Source organism: Scyliorhinus canicula, chromosome 11 (genome assembly GCF_902713615.1).
Source record: "Scyliorhinus canicula chromosome 11, sScyCan1.1, whole genome shotgun sequence".
NCBI classification, from domain to species: Eukaryota; Metazoa; Chordata; class Chondrichthyes; order Carcharhiniformes; family Scyliorhinidae; genus Scyliorhinus; species Scyliorhinus canicula.
In genome coordinates this window covers 126,689,087-126,706,309 of record NC_052156.1, presented here as the reverse complement: position 1 = coordinate 126,706,309, position 17,223 = coordinate 126,689,087, and the positions used below count along the sequence as shown (strand labels likewise).

The following is a 17,223-nucleotide window of genomic DNA, read 5'->3' as shown; positions in this document are numbered from 1 at the left end:
TGTAAAGTGGGTCGTGTGCTCCCCATACCACAATCTATTAATAGTTGTGGGTCAGGTGAACTCCATGATACACTTTGGGGTTCTCTAAACCCTGGCCCATAACAGTGTCATATCATATCTGTTTGCCAAGTTTGTTGAAATCAGCTCATTTTTTTGAGAGAAACTGTTTACAAACCGGGTTGAAAACATTACTGCCACTCTCATTCAGTGGTGCAGATAAGGCTACACACTTAATGCATAGGATTTTATAGGATATACAGCACAGAAAAATGCCATTTGGCTCAAGAAGACTGTGCTCCAATATAGTCTCCTCCCATTTTTCCTCATCTAAGTCTATCATTGTACACCTCTTTTCCCCTCTCCTTTATATCCTTGTCCAGCTTCCCTTTAAATGCCTCTAGTATTTGGTTGAATCGCTGGCAGCAATTTCTCATTTTCACCAATGAATTCCTATTAAATTTCTTGCTGCCTACCTTATATTGATGACCTTCAGTTATGCGCTTCCCTATCAATACATGCCTATGTACAGTGCCTATCAGTACATACTCTCATGAAATAAGCATGAATAATATTGCAGTTTAGGCGCACTAGGGCTAGGATTTTATGTGGCTTCCTGAAGGTGGTAGCGATCAATATTAAACACTTTGCCTGCAAATCAATGATTATCTCTCTTTTACAACACCGTAATCACAGCTCTAGCAGCCATACTGTCAGTATTCATCTTAACCCAGGTTTTAATAACATTACTGAAAAAAATATAAAATATAACAATTTCTTACATTCATCAGTTAGCAGCAACAGCATCTCTACCAATGGCTTGTCTACACACTTCTTTATATTTACCCCAGGTACTCCTTAAGGATCCATCCTTGGCTACCTCCAAGACCACATACTCATGTAGCCCCTTAACAACATCATCTGCAGACATAGCATCTCCTTTAATAATGTAAATTGTTGACATCCAGCGATACCTCCATGTAAACAGTTAACTTACCCATGTTCAGTTAACTATTGGGATGACTGAAGCCATTGTTTTTGTCTCCCACTATGAACATCACCCTCTTCAAGCACTATCTCAGGTTGCACCAGGCTTCTCCCTCAGCATATTAGACTCACAGCTGATCTTCCATCTCATATTTTCTCCATCACAAATATAGTCTTACTTGCTAGACTAGCCTACCATCTTCCATCCTTTGTAAATTTTAGCTCATCCAAACTGTTACCCACATTCTATTGCATAGTAAGACCTCCTTGCTCATCAACCTCGTGTCTAGTAATTTATAATAGCTCTGGTAAGTACCTCAATTTTTTTATTCTATTCCTTGTCTTTACATTCCCAAGAAGCCTCAGCAATTCCCACCTTTGCAGCCTCTTCCAGGACAAATTGCACTCCAAACTCACTGTTCACCTGACTCTGAATTCTTATGCATCCCTTCTCCACACCACAGCACCCTTCCTCACCACCCCACAAAACCTCTGGCACTTCCTTCCTAATGTTCTTTTAAGGCCTTCCTTAAAACCAACCTCCTATCAAGATTCTTTAAGCTCCACATTATCTCTTTGATTTGGGACCCAATTATGTTTTTTTTGCCACATATTTTTCTATATTTAAAGGGTACAAGTATTTGTTCTGGTGGATACAAGTGTGGTGTTATCAAATGCAATACAGATATGAGGCGCAACACTTTATATATTTAATCTCCCATGTCATTGTTTGAGTTGTCAAAAGCATGGTTGTACTGATAAGTTGCTAAGATGGCTGTGTGCGTGTTTTATTTTTAAAAAGGAAATGTAGTTAAGAGTAAATCCAAAAATGTATAAACTGATGTTATATAAGACACCTGTATCTGCTTGTAGATTTGTTATGGGCTACTCTAATTCAACAAAAACATTATTTAAAAGTAACATTTATTTATGCTGATAGACCATTTTTAATACTACTCTCGAAACATATTCCTTGTAGTGCAACTCATGGTAAAACTTTTATAAGGGCAGAAACATTATACAGTACAAAGCATAATGTGTTACTCCTTTACTGAAGCAGAGGTGTATGTTCTTTTAAGATTACAAATCTAACTGACAAGTAAGCACTAGAAATTAACCTTTTGAATGATCCACCCCATCAATCTGGTGATTCAAACCTTGTGAAATGGGTTGAAAACATTTATAGTTCTGGTACGATGATCCTGGAGGGATTTTGACTATATAGAACATAACTTTGTGTTTCTTTATTCATTTTCTTTAAAAATTGTGTTGTGTCTAGGTCACAGACCTTTCAATTATTTATGTGGAAAGCATACCTCCTATGGAACTGCTCAGTGAGCCAGAAAATACCCCTGGGGGATTTCAAGGAGTTTCCCAAAATGAAACAGTAGAAACTCTTGTTTCTTTAGCCCTTTCAATTTCCCCCCATTTTGACAAATATACTTTGCCTAATTAGAACTTCTGGGTTAGATATGACAATTCTAGTTGTTTGGTTTATTTAGATGGGTGATGCAAAACCAATTTGTGCAGTGGGGTGGGTCAGATGATGTCACGATGCACCATACATTGCAGGGCAAGGAGTTCCAGTGCGGAGACAGATACACCAGGACTGAGCCTACAGCAGCAACACCAAAAAGACAGCAATTTCCTCAGTTTATTTGGGGAAGAGCGGCAGCCATTAAAGAATACCGTATGCAGCCAGCCGTAGCAATGGAGTCAGCAAAGGACAGTTTCCTCTTTACAGGAGGAATATGACCGTCTAATGAGCGACGTTGTGAAGGTGTATAGTGAGTATTCGAGGATGCCCACCATGGAGGGAATGACGACGAGGAAAATGTTACAGGGACAATTTTGATAGGTTAGCAACTGGGAGGGTGGTAGGACAATTACGTACGGTAAGAGGGATGAAATATGAATATGGGGAGAAGGCGAGTTGCATGTTAGCGCAACAGGGAGACAGGCTGCGTTCAGGGAAATATTGAGGAGGCAGAGTGGGGCTAGGGATATGGTATCAGAGCCGGGGAAGATAAAAGAGGTGTTAAGGCAGTAATACCAGGGAGACAGGTGCGAGAGACACCCCTGGGGCTGGGGGAGGTGCTGGATAATATCAGGGGTATGAAGCTGTGGAAGACACCAGAGCCGTATGGATATCCGGCGGAATTTTATCAGGAGTTTGCGATGGACCTGGTACCGCATATTTTGGAGGCCTTTAAAGAGGCGCTGGAGAAGGGGGAGCTGCCAAAGACGATGATGCAGGCAGCGATTGCGTTAATGCCGGAAAAGGGGAAGGACCTGGTGGAATGTGGGTCGTATAGGCCCATATCATTGTTGTATACATATGTGAAAGTGCTGGCTAAATTGTTGGCAGGAAGGATGGAAGGCTGTTTCCCGGGAATGGTTGCAGAGGACCAGACAGTCTTTGTAAAAGGCAGGCTGCTCTCGAATGCCTTATCCGCCTCCATGGACAACACTACCTCCTCATATTGCTCGAGAGCTGTCTGAGGTTCTGCTGAGGTTCCTATTTAATTTTCAGACAATCCGATTTTTATACCAAAGGCCTTATTTTGGAAGCTGGACACGATTATTTCAGACTTTGTATAGGCGGGGAAGGTGCCAAGGGTTAGAAGGGCCCTGCTACAGAGGCAGCTGCCTCTGTTGCCAACAGTTGCCGTTGCCGAACTTGCTTCACTATTATTGGGCATTGAATGTGGAAAAGGTGCGGCGATGGTGGAAAGGAGAATGGGTGAAGATGGAGGAGCAATCCTGTGGGGGGTCCAGTTTGAGGGCTATGGTGACGGCAGCGTTGCCAATGGCGCCGAGTAGATATTCAGGGAGCTCGGTGATGCAGTCAACAGTGAAGATCTGGAACCAGTTGTGGAGGCCTTTTAGGATGAAGGGGATCTCAGTGCTAACACTATTGTGTGAGAATCATAGGTTTGAATTGGGGGTGGGGGGGGGGGGGGAGATGGACAGCATGTATAGGAAGGGGCAGGAAGTGGGGCTGGTCAAGGTGAGGGATTTGTATCTGAAGGAAAGATTTGCCAGCCTGAGGGAGCGGGTACAGCTCCCAAGAGGGAGTGATTTCAGGTACCTGCAGATGAGGGACCTTGCACGGAAGGTTTGAAATGAAATGAAAATCTCTTATAGTCACAAGTAGGCTTCGAATGAAGTTACTGTGTAAAGCACCTAGTCGCCACATTCCGGCACCTGTTCGGGGAGGGTGGTACGAGATTTGAACCCGCGCTGCTGGCCCTGTTCCGCTTTACAAGCCAGCTGTTTAGCCCATTGTGCTAAACCAGCCCCTTTGGAAATAGTTCCTAGGTTGCCGAGGTGCACCCTGCTGGAGCGACTCCTGTTTCTGCAAGTTGAAGGGGAGGGTAGAATTGGAGATATATACAGGTGGCTGGGAGAGCAGGGAGGTGAGCAGGTGGTGAAGATCGAGGAAAAATGGAAAGGGGAGTTGGGAGGGGAGATCAATTGGGGAGTATGGAGTGAGGCAGTTCGCAGGATAAACGCAACCTCCTCATGCGCAAGAATGAGCTAGATGAAATGAATGAAAATCGCTTATTGTCACGAGTAGACTTCAATGAAGTTACCGTGAAAGCCCCTAGTCGCCACATTCCGGCGCCTGTTCGGGGAGGCTGTTACGGGATACAGTTCAAGGTCGTACACAGGGTACATATGACTCAGGCAAGAATGAGTGGCTTCTTCCAAGGGATTGCAGTTGAGTGAGAGGTGTTGGCAAGGACTAGCGAATCACACACATATGTTCTGGGGCTGTGAAACGTTGGAGCGATTCTGGGTGGGAGTGTTTGCGGCCCTAGCGAGGATAGTGGGGGAGGAGGTGGATCCTGGTCCTTTGGTGGCGATATTTGGGGCTTCAAAGAAGCCGGAGCTCATGGAGAGGAGGAAGGCCGATGTCATGGCCTTTGCCTCCGATTGTCCGGCAACAAATCTTACTGGAGTGACGGTCGGCATCGCCATGAGGGGTAGCGCGGCCAGGTTGGGCGACGTGCATGACTTCCTGCAAAATACATTTTAAAACACAGAAATAAAAGGACATCAGCAGTTTAGGAGACTGGCATAATGAATTGGATATTGGTTTGAAATTCAGCTCAAGCTGATGTCTTTTTCTTGCAAAGATCCACAGAGAACAGGCTTAATCTGTCTCCATTCAATTTGTATGCAGCAATGAAACAAAATTGACAATGAATAATAGAATCCCTAGTGCAGAAAGGCCATTTGACCCATTGAGTCTGCACCGACTCTCCAAAAGATCACCGTACGAGGCCCAATCTCCCATCCAACCCCAATTACCCCGTGACCCCATCTAATAGTTGGACACCATGGGGAAATTTATCAAGAGTTAGGGGATCATTTATAGGAGGAATGGAAAAATGTCACTATTCTAGTACACCGCACTTTAAAACAAAATAGCCATGGCAGTTAACATTAGTTTAGAAATAATATCAGAGATCATTAGTGTGTATAGAGGAAAACAAATGCAAATCCAGGTATTAGGAACTCAAGTTTAGAAAAGGTTATCAAAATAATTGTATTTCCTGCCTTTGAAACAGAACTTGTCAATTTTATCATTTATCATTTTATCAAGTTTCTAAGATTGACAAAATTTGGCCCAATTCATTGTTCACTATGGTGAATGGTCATTAGGAAGAAATACGATTTAAAATTAAAAGTCTGGAGTAAACAGAAAAGTCAGACATAGCTTGCACACAACAGAATTGTCAAATAAGTTGGTAGGTTGCACCATTGAACTGAAATAAATTAAATCACCATCAAGCCCGAGGACCATAAGCTGGTAGTGATTTAACCCGAGGGTCACCACACCTCAGATGAGGGGAAAACTCAGCCGTTACAGGAATCGAGCCCACGCTTCTGCCAATTGAGCTAACCGACAGACAATACAAGTTTAACAGACAATGAGATATTTCCTGGGGAAAAAGGGATCAATACAGACTGGTAGGAATGTAGCATTGATCTAGGAGTAGGTCGGACAGGATGGCCCAATGCACAAGATAAATATAACATATTGGAATTATGATCCGCTTTATTAATGTCGTGCACACTATACATTTTCTACAATACTCAGCTATGCATTTTACAGGTTTGCATTTTAATGTGGACGTTCAGGACAAGTCAGGGCCCTAGGCAGCCCATCCCCAAAGTTGGGATCGCAATACAAATGCATCTGTGGAGAGCCACAATACTGCAAAGTCACCGGAGTGTCCCTCGACAGTGACAGACTAATAACCTCAAATTCAGCTGATGAGGCGATCGCTTGGGGTGAGGATGGGATTTGAATTCGTTGAGCAAATCACCACACGAGAGAAGTGTAGAGGGAGATTCCTAATCGGGTTTTTAGGAGCAAACAGAAAAAATAGGAAAAAAATGCTCCAACGCACAATTCCAGCCATCCCCATCCCCAATATAACGCCAATTTCCATAACCAAATTAGAGGGTTTATAAAAAATTATTCCGAAGAAAAATAAAAAGGCGTTTCCTCCGATTTCCCCCTCCACACATGCCACCGACCCTGAATATTTAAAATAATAGAAAACGATGGAAATAAGTGCGGAGCAAAACAGCACCAGAGCGGGCAGTAGGAAGGAGCGGGGGGGGGGGGGGGGGGCAGTAGGAATGAGCGGGGGGGGGGGGGGGGGGGGGGGCAGTAGGAATGAGCGGGGGGGGCAGTAGGAATGAGCGAGGGGGGGCAGTAGGAATGAGCGGGGGGAGGCAGGGGGGCAGTAGGAATGGGCGGGGGGGCAGTAGGAATGGGCAGGGGGGCAGTAGGAATGGGCGGGGGGCAGTAGGAATGGGCGGGGGGGCAGTAGGAATGGGCGGAGGGGGCAGTAGGAATGGGCGGAGGGGCAGTAGGAATGAGCGAGGGGGGGCAGTAGGAATGAGCGAGGGGGGGCAGTAGGAATGAGCGGGGGGAGGCAGGGGGGGCAGTAGGAATGGGCGGGGGGGGCAGTAGGAATGGGCGGGGGGGCAGTAGGAATGAGCGGGGGGGGCAGTAGGAATGAGCGGGGGGGGCAGTAGGAATGAGCGGGGGGGCAGTAGGAATGAGCGGGGGGGGCAGTAGGAATGAGCGGGGGGCAGTAGGAATGAGCGGGGGGGCAGTAGGAATGAGCGGGGGGCAGTAGGAATGGCGGGGGGGCAGTAGGAATGAGCGGGGGGGCAGTAGGAATGAGCGGGGGGGCAGTAGGAATGAGCGGGGGGGCAGTAGGAATGAGCGGGGGGGCAGTAGGAATGAGCGGGGGGGCAGTAGGAATGAGCGGGGGGGGGCAGTAGGAATGAACGGGGGGGGGGCAGTAGGAATGAACGGGGGGGGCAGTAGGAATGAGCGGGGGGGCAGTAGGAATGAGCGGGGGGGCAGTAGGAATGAGCAGGGGGGCAGTAGGAATGAGCGGGGGGGCAGTAGGAATGAGCGGGGGGGCAGTAGGAATGAGCGGGGGGGGCACTAGGAATGAGCGGGGGGGCAGTAGGAATGAGCGGGGGGGGGCAGTAGGAATGAGCGGGGGGGCAGTAGGATGAGCGGGGGGGGCAGTAGGAATGAGCGGGGGGGGCAGTATGATGGCGCGGGGGGGCAGTAGGAATGAGCGGGGGGGCAGTAGGAATGAGCGGGGGCAGTAGGAATGAGCGGGGGGGCAGTAGGAATGAGCGGGGGGGCAGTAGGAATGAGCGGGGGGGGCAGTAGGAATGAGCGGGGGGCAGTAGGAATGAGCGGGGGGGCAGTAGGAATGAGCGGGGGGGCAGTAGGAATGAGCGGGGGGGCAGTAGGAATGAGCGGGGGGGGCAGTAGGAATGAGCGGGGGGGCAGTAGGAATGAGCGGGGGGGCAGTAGGAATGAGGGGGGGGCAGTAGGAATGAACGGGGGGGCAGTAGGAATGACGGGGGGGCAGTAGGAATGAGCGGGGGGGGGCAGTAGGAATGAGCGGGGGGGGGGCAGTAGGAATGAGCGGGGGGGCAGTAGGAAGAGCGGGGGGCAGTAGGAATGAGCGGGGGGGCACTAGGAATGAGCGGGGGGGCACTAGGAATGAGCGGGGGGGCACTAGGAATGAGCGGGGGGCACTAGGAATGAGCGGGGGGCACTAGGAATGAGCGGGGGGGCACTAGGAATGAGCGGGGGGGCACTAGGAATGAGCGGGGGGGGCACTAGGAATGAGCGGGGGGGCACTAGGAATGAGCGGGGGGGCACTAGGAATGAGCGGGGGGGCACTAGGAATGAGCGGGGGGGCACTAGGAATGAGCGGGGGGGCACTAGGAATGAGCGGGGGGGCACTAGGAATGAGCGGGGGGCACTAGGAATGAGCGGGGGGTGCAGTAGGAATGAGCGGGGGGGGGGCAGTAGGAATGAGCGGGGGGGGGGCAGTAGGAATGAGCGGGGGGGCAGTAGGAATGAGCGGGGGGTGCAGTAGGAATGAGCGGGGGGGGGGCAGTAGGAATGAGGGGGGGGGGGGGGGGGGGGGTCGGGCACATACTCGGGTCAGTTACCACTCAGCCTCCCAAAAGGTAAGATGCTGCTAAAAAAGGAAATAATGTACTGGGGGCGGGACGAAGAGAGTTATATAGGGGATGGGCCCATCCAAAAAGTAAAACACGGAAGTGGCGATAGGCCAGTTAGAGATTACACGGTTCCCGTGGCATACAACCAATGACTTTATAGCCCATCTTCTGACATTTGGCGGCAGCAACTGCCCCCTAAATGCGAGTCCGGCTCGGTGGGAGGGAGAAACCTCGGCCCCATCCATAATTAATAAAACAAAAATCACCAGGTAGCCCCTTAAACTCCTCGTCCCCCAAACGCTCGTCGAGAGGGAATGAAACACGAAGCGGACGGAAAGTTCTAGATTCGGCCCCTAACTTGCCTTTTGAAATCTCTGCCAAGCAAATGCCGAAACCAATCTCACTCCCCTCGCCTTCCGAAAAACATGCGCCTGCGCGCCCCCATGCTTCCCGAACGGCACTGCGCCTGCGCGCACCCCATGCCTCCCGAACGGTACTGCGCCTGCGCCCTATGCCTTCCGAACGGCACTGCGTCTGCGCAAGACCCTCGCCTACCGAACGGCACTGTGTCTGCGCGCGCGTCCCAATGCCTTCTGAACGTTCCCGCGCGCGCCCCTCGCTTTCCGCACGACACTCCGCCTTGCTGACCTAGCCGCCATCAGAGGTGTAAGTAAGCTCTGGACAATCATTGAATTTACAGTGCCGGAGGAGGCCATTCGAGCCATCAAGTCTGCACCGGCTCTTGGAAAGAGAACCCAACTTGAGCCTCCACCCTTTCCTTGGAACCCCAATCAGCCGGACTCATCAGCTCCACCGGGCCCAACGTTTTTGCTTGTTTTACAAACCCTGACAACCCGTGGCAACCTGAGATCGGAGCACATTTGTAGGGATTGATTGCCTGTTGCTGAACACTATCACCAGTGCCACGGAAAGATTTCACTAAGAAAGAATACGAAAATAAATCCATCAAATGTAACTTTTTAAATTCAAAAAACCCATTACCTCGCCCAGCAAACAAGCCAGAAAGCACTCCCACCCCAAGCATCTAGCCCAGGGGTGGGCAAACTTTTCCGTGCAAGGGCCACATTCAGAAATTCACAATTTTAAAGGGCCGCATAGTATATTAAGTAAAATAATTACTTCACCTGGTTATGATTCTGGGCGCCTCATATAGAACATAGAACAGTACAGCACAGAACAGGCCCTTCGGCCCTGACGTTGTGCCAAGCAATGATAACCCTACTCAAGTCAACGTATCCACCCTATACCAGTAAGTAACCCAACAGCCCCCCCCCCCCCCATTAACCTTAAAAAAATAATTAAAAATTTTAAAAAAAAAATTTTTTTTTAATGACTTGGTGGGCCGCATAAAGATCTTTGGTGGGCCGCATAAAGACCTTTGGCCCGCGGGCCGTAGTTAGCCCACTCCTGATCTAGCCACAGCCCCCAACAACACTTTGCTTCCGTTAACAAGCAAAACTGCTAGCCAGACGGCCCCCGTCCAAGTCCGAAAGAGAAACAAACAAAGTGCAATCCCAACCATTTACCCCAGTCCCTCATCCAAACCAAAAGTACACATTCGGCAAACCAATAAATAGAGTCCACGCCCTAAATTGACCAATCAAACTATCATGTGCAAGAACACAAAACCTCAAATAGTTAAGATGCAAACAGTAACAGGAACTATATACATGAACATGGGAAATTCAAAAAACATCCCGTAACCGCAATCAAATCTCTCCTAGTCCGCTCCTCACAAAGTCATTCACCTTCTCCGGCGTATTAAAGTAATGGTCCTTGTTTTAAAACGTGACCCAGTCAAGCTGAGTACACCATTCCGAATTGCACCTCTTTTTTGTAAAGCGCCGCCTTGGCCTTGTTGAACCCAGCTTGCCGTTTTGCCAGTTTTGCTCCAATGTCCTGGTAAATTCAAACAATTTACCCTTTCCAATAGCTTTCCTTCGTGACCGTTGCCCATTTTAAGATCCGTTCTTTATCGAGAAATCTATGAGGTGGATTACCGGATTTCGATTTCTGTCACAGTTGATGTGTTATGTAATCTGGAATAACACAAGCTGCCACTTGATGCAGTTTTGAGTAAAAGATGCTCCAGACTTTGAAGTGAGTTCAATGTGTTTTATTGAACTATTTGCACAGTTCTCAATGAGTTTGACTCTGCTAATCTAAATGTAGTAACTCAGTCTAACGGAACCAGCCTTGCTGGGGTGTGATGCTGAGGATACACTCTGTCTCACTCTGTAGATGTTGGTCTGTGGAAAGAGGCAGGATGTGAGTGCCTCATCCCTTTCATAGTGAGCTACCACCCCTGAGTGTCCTAACTGCTCATTGGTCATGTCCTTTCTATGTGTTAATTAGCTGCATGTTTGCATATCATGACAATAGTGGGCCCAGTCCATCTTGTGAGGGTTAGCAAAGACCCCTGCCCCCTCTAATTTATCAAGCATCTTTGCCACAACTTCTGTGGCATTCGATCCCTCAATGCCCTTCGGTAGCCCTACAATTCACAGATTTTGGTACCGAGACCTGTTCTGGCCTTCAGCCTTGGCTGTTAAAACCTTTTGGGTCTCTGCCATCAACTTAACCTCAGCCTCCAACGCGGCAATCCAGTCGCTATGATCCAAGACCGCCTCTTCCATCTCACGGATCTTCGTGCCTTGTGCCTCCATCCGCTGCTCCACCCTCTCCAAGGTGGACCGAAAGGGGAGCCACCGCTTCCTCAATTGTTTGAGAAACATCTTCCACTATCAACTGGCTTTATATATGGAACTCCCTCACAAGGAATTCTATCAATTTCTCTGTTGGCTCCTAAATAGGTGTCGACGATCTGGAGAGCTCCACCCTGTTTTTCTTCACCTCACCACGAGGTGCTGCCTTTTCAGGTGAGGTGCTTTAAGTGCCTTCTGCCTGGTTTTATCCCTTGCAGGCATTCCACATCCGAGGAGAGACGGGGAAGGCAAAGTTGCCTTGCTTTGTAAAAAAAAATTACACCTGATAATCGGGTGACAAAGGCCAAAATCGTGTGGCTGAACGGGAGCCGCTTGTACACTACCGCTGACTGAATCGCCGCAACCAGAAGTCCAGATGGTGGTTTTTAGCACCTTACTCCTCTTCAAACTTTGCTTGCAGTTCTAGCTTTAACTAGATTTGTTCAGGTCTCTGTAGTTTCAGAAATACAGCACTCACAGCCTTTATGAAGAGAGAAAGAGGGTCCTGTATTACAATCCCAGACCAGACCCCCAACCCCAACCGTGGCTAGGTCACTGGACAGAAATTCCAATAGTTTAGTTTATTTTAAGACTATGCAGAAATAATGATTTGCTCCAGGAGTGATTGCATGAAAAAAAATAGGGTTTTGGTATTTCTAAAACAAAACTTTAATAAATACAATATTAACTTTTAACTTCACACCCAAAAAGAACAGCTTACAATGACCCCTCAACACTACTAAATTCCCCATTAAACAAGGAAATAAACATACAACTCTCAATCCATCTTAAAATGCAACAGGGCATATAGTAATACGTGCTTTAGCGAACTGATTCTGGCTTTGGTTAGAACACCTTCAGACTCTGGCTGAATACCTTCAATAGCTGCTTCAAATGGGTTCTTTCAGCCTCTTGTCTTCAGGTAAGACTGCTGTGTTTTTAAAAACTCTCCTACTGGGGAAGAAAACAGCCTTTATTTGTGGTCTAACAAAAAACAAGGGTTGCCCGATCAGACTTCACTTGCAAAAGCCTTTCTCCAAAACCCTGTGACGCCAATGCTTTCAAAATGTCTCTCTGCCTCCGTGGCTCCACGCAGCAATGACCTCACCTCCCAAGCTAAAAAAACAAATTAACTTTCCAGGGACTGAAAGCACATTAACTCCCCAAGTTCTTCCCCAGGCAAATACCTATACATTAGCCCACACTGAAAACCACATTCCTTCCATCAATTTCACCTCCTGGCTGATAAAACCACCCAGGCCCTGCAGAACAAAGTATAAAAAAACTGACCTATACAGTCAAACAAGTTCTTTTTAAAAATAAATTTAAAGTACCCAATTCATTTTATTTCCCAATTAAGGGGTAATTTTGAGTGGCCAATCCACCTACCCTGTGCATCTTTGGGTTGTGGGGATGAGATCCATCCAGACACGGGGAGAATGTGCAAACTTCACACAGTGACCTGAGGCCGGGATTGAACCGGAGTCCTAGGTGCGGAGAGAGCAGTGCTAACCACTATGCCACCGTGCTGCCAAATTCAACACATTCGAACCTCAGGCTTTTAAACTTTAAATTGCCCAATTCCTTTATAATCCACTTTTCCTGAAGTCTTCCAGTCATCACACCTGGTGTTGTTTGCAGCCTGCAATGATTTTCCTGCAGATTCTGCAGCTTCAGAAGTACAGCCCCACAGCATTTCTGGAGACAGACAGAAAGCAGGTCCTTGTTTTTCTGTGTCTAGGACTCAACTGCTCCCTCAGGTCTCTGACAACCATCCCACTGTATCCAATCACCACTATTACCGGACAGAGTACACCAGCCAATGAATTAAACCGAGTCCCACCTCACCTCTCTTTCTGGTGACGAAATGCCTGAAGCTCCTGTTCAAACTAGTAGTGTTCTTACCTGTAACTTCTAAATTACTAATTCTCTGCTTGATTTAAACATACATGACCATTAATTATTCATGAATCAAAAATGATAATGGCAAAATAAAAGAAAGGTGAAATAAGGGAATAAACAGGAAGGAAATATAAATTACTTGGATGAAGGGACTGAAACTATGGTTGCAAAATTTTCTGATGACACAGATAGGTAGGAAAGTAAATTGTGAAGAAGACATAAGGAGGCCACAAAGGGACAAAGATGGGTTAAAAAGTTGGCAAATGGAGTATAATGTGTAAATATGAAACTATCAATTTTAGCAGTAAGAATAAAAGAGAACCATATTATTCAAGTGGTGAGAGAAATGAAATGAAAATCGCTTATTGTCACGAGTAGGCTTCAATGAAGTTACTGTGAAAAGCCCCTAGTCGCCACATTCCGGCGCCTGTTCGGGGAGGCTGGTACGGTAATCGAACCGTGCTGCTGGCCTTCTTGGTCTGCTTTAAAAGCCAGCGATTTAGCCCAGTGAGCTAAACCAGCCCCTGTAGATTGTAGAGATCTGAGATTTCTGGGTGTCCTTATGTATGAATCATAGGCTCGCATTAAGGTACAGCAAGTAATTCAGAAAGCAAAGAGAATATTTATAGTGGGGGGGGGGGGAATTGATTACAAAAGTAGGGAGAATATGCTTCAATTGTACAGGGCCACATCTGGAGTGCTGAGAACAGTATTAGTCTCCTTATTTATGTAAATGCATTAGCTGTTCAGAGAAGGCTTACTAGATTAATACCAAGAATAGGCGGAATTGTCTTATGAGGAACGGTTGGGTATGAGTAAGAGGCTACTTGATAGAAACCTTCAAGATCCTGGGGGTAGTGACAGGGTGTGTGTGTGGAGAGGATGTTTCCTCTTGTTGGAAAATCACTGCTGAAAAATAAACATCTCTTCGAGGGTCATGCGGCTGTGGACTCTTCTTTAAAGGCAGTGGAAGTAGAGTTTTTGAATATTGTTTTTTTTTAAATAATTTTAATTCAAATTTTCACATTTTCACAAAAAAGAAAACAATAACAGAAAATTCTAGGAACAAAAAAAAAAAACGGACTCCCCCCCCCCCCCCCCCCCCCCCCCCCCCGCCGTAAATATAAAAGATAAACAATAAATTAACACCCGTCATTGGCAAAAAACAGATATTCAACCCAAAACAAAAACAAAGAGCCAACCACCACCACCACCACCCCCCCCCCCCCCCCCCCCCCCCCCACCCCCCCAGATTGCTGCTGCTGCTGACCTTTTGTTTTTACCGTTCTGCCAGGAGATCTAGGAATGATTGCCATCTCCTCAAAAACCCCTGCACTGACCCCCTTAGGGCAAATTTCACCCTCTCCAATTTAATAAACCCCACCATATCGTTGACCCAGGCCTCCACGCTTGGGGGCCTCGCATCCTTTCACTGAAGAAGAATCCTCTGGCGGGCTACTAGGGACGCAAAGGGCAGAACACCGGCCTCTTTCGCCTCCTGCACTCCCGGCTCCACTGCAACCCCAAATATTGCGAGTCCCCAGCCTGGATTGACCCTGGATCCTACCACCCTCGATACCGTCCTTGCTACACCCTTCCAAAATTCCTCCAGCGCTGGGCATGCCCAGAACATGTGGACATGGTTTGCTGGGCTCCCTGAGCACCTAATACACCTGTCCTCGGTCCCAAAAAACCGGCTCATCCTTGTCCCGGTCATATGAGCCCTATGCAGTACCTTAAACTGTATGAGGCTAAGCCTCGCACACGAAGAGGAGGAGTTCACCCTTTCTAGGGCATCCGCCCACGTCCCCTCCTCAATCTCCTCAACCAGCTCCTCCTCCCATTTATCTTTCAGCTCCTCCACCGAGGCCTCGTCTACCTCCTGCATCACCTGGTACACATCCGAGATCCTCCCCTCTCCAACCCATACCCCCGAGAGCACCCTGTCCTGGACCCCACGCGGCGGCAGCAGGGGGAACCCCGCCACCTGCCGCCTGACAAACGCCCTTACTTGCATGTACCTAAAGGGGTTCCCCGGGGAGAGCCTGAACTTCCCTTCCAGCTCACCCAGGCTCGCAAACTTCCTGTCTTTGAACAGGTCCCCCAGCCTCCTGACACCTGCCCTGTGCCAACTCAGGAACCCGCCATCGATTCTCCCTGGAACAAACCGGTGGTTCCCCCGTATTGGGGACCTCATCGAGGCCTCCACCTCCCCCCTGTGCCGCCTCCATTGCCCCCAAATCTTGAGGGTAGCTGCCACCACCGGGCTTGTGGTATACCTCGTCGGAGGGAGCGGCAGCGGCGCCGTTGCAAGCGCTTCCAGGCTCGTACCCGCACAGGATGCCATCTCCAGCCTCTTCCATTCCGCCCCCTCCCTGTCCATTACCCACTTACGCACCATCGCTGCGTTGGCAGCCCAATAATACCCACAGAGGTTGGGCATCGCCAGCCCCCCCCATCCCTGCCCCGCTCCAAGAACACCCGTCTCACCCTTGGAGTCCCGTGTGCCCACACAAACCCCGTAATGCTTCTGTTAACCCACCTGAAAAAAGGTCTTCGGGATAAGGATGGGGAGTCACTGGAACAGGAACAGAAACCTCGGGGGCACCGTCAGCTTGAGTGACTGCACCCTACCCGCCAAAGACAGCGGCAGCATGTCCCACCTCTTAAACTCCTCCTCCATTTGCTCCACCAGCCTTGTGAGGTTTAGCTTATGCAAGACCCCCCAGCTCCTGGCCACCTGAACCCCCAAGTACCTGAAGCTCCTCTCCGCCCTTTTCAGTGGGAGCCTCCCAATCCCCCCCTCCTGATCCCCCGGGTGTACCACAAACAGCTCGCTTTTCCCAAAGTTAAGCTTATACATTGAGAAATCCCAAAATTCCCGGAGAATCCCCATCACCACCGGCATTCCCCCCACCGGGTCCGCCACACACAACAATAGGTCATCCACATAGAGCGACACTTGGTGCTCCTCCCCACCCCGGACCAGCCCCCTCCAATCCCCTGACTCCCTCAGTGCCATAGCCAGGGGTTCAATTGCCAGCGCAAAAAGTAGGGGGGACATGGGACACCCCTGCCTCGTCCCTCGGTATAGTCGAAAATACTCCGACCTCCTCTTATTCGTGGCCACACTCGCCATCGGGGCCTCATACAACAGCCTCATCCAACTGACAAACCCCTCCCCAAACCCGAACCTTTCCAGCACCTCCCACCTATCAAAGGCCTTCTCCGCATCTAGCGCCACCAGTATCTCCGCCTCCCCTTCCACCGTTGGCATCATAATAACGTTCAAGAGCCTCCGTATATTAGTGTTCAGCTGCCTCCCCTTCACAAACCCTGTTTGATCCTTGTGGATAACCTGCGGCACACAATCTTCTATCCTCGTGGCTAAGATCTTTGCCAACAACTTGGCGTCCACATTCAGGAGTGAGATCGGCCTGTATGACCCACACTGCAGGGGATCCTTGTCTCGCTTAAGGATCAAGGAGATCAGCGCCCGAGACATCGTCAGGGGCAAAGCCCCCCCTCTCCCTCGCCTCGTTGAAGGTCCTAACCTACAGGGGGCCCAGCAGGTCCGCATACGCCTTGTAAAATTCAACCGGGAACCCATCCGGCCCCGGCGCCTTCCCCAACAGCATGTTCCCTATCCCTTTAACCAGCTCCTCAAGCTCAACTGGCGCCCCCAGACCCTCCACCCGTCCCTCCTCCACCCTCGGGAATCTCAGCCAGTCCAAAAAGCGCCCCATCCCCCCCTTCTCCGCCGGAGGTTCAGACCGACATAGTCTCTCATAAAAGTCCCTGAAGACCTCATTAATGTCTACCCCCCTCCGCACCACATTTCATCCTCGGTCCTTAACTCCATCAATCTCCCTAGCCGCATCCGTCTTACGGAGCTGGTGTGCCAGCACCCTACTCACCTTCTCCACATACTCGTACACCACACCCTGAGCCTTTCTCCATTGAGCCTCCGCCTTTCTGGTGGTCAACAAGTCGAACTCAGCACGAAGGCTGCGCCGCTCCCTCAGCAATCCCTCCTCCGGGGCCTCCGCGTACCTCCTGTCCACCCTCACCATCTCCCCCACCA

At 49.1% G+C, this 17,223-nt stretch overlaps 1 protein-coding gene across 1 annotated transcript in view; it reads right to left on the bottom strand.

Moving 5' to 3' along the window:
- dus4l (dihydrouridine synthase 4-like (S. cerevisiae)) overlaps nt 1–17,223 on the bottom strand; it is a 101,998-nt gene that overhangs the window by 61,555 nt on the left and 23,220 nt on the right. The window contains exon 7 of the mRNA XM_038812216.1: nt 8,874–9,020. Coding sequence (XP_038668144.1) covers nt 8,874–9,020 — 147 coding nt within the window. The remainder of the gene's footprint in view (nt 1–8,873; nt 9,021–17,223) is intronic.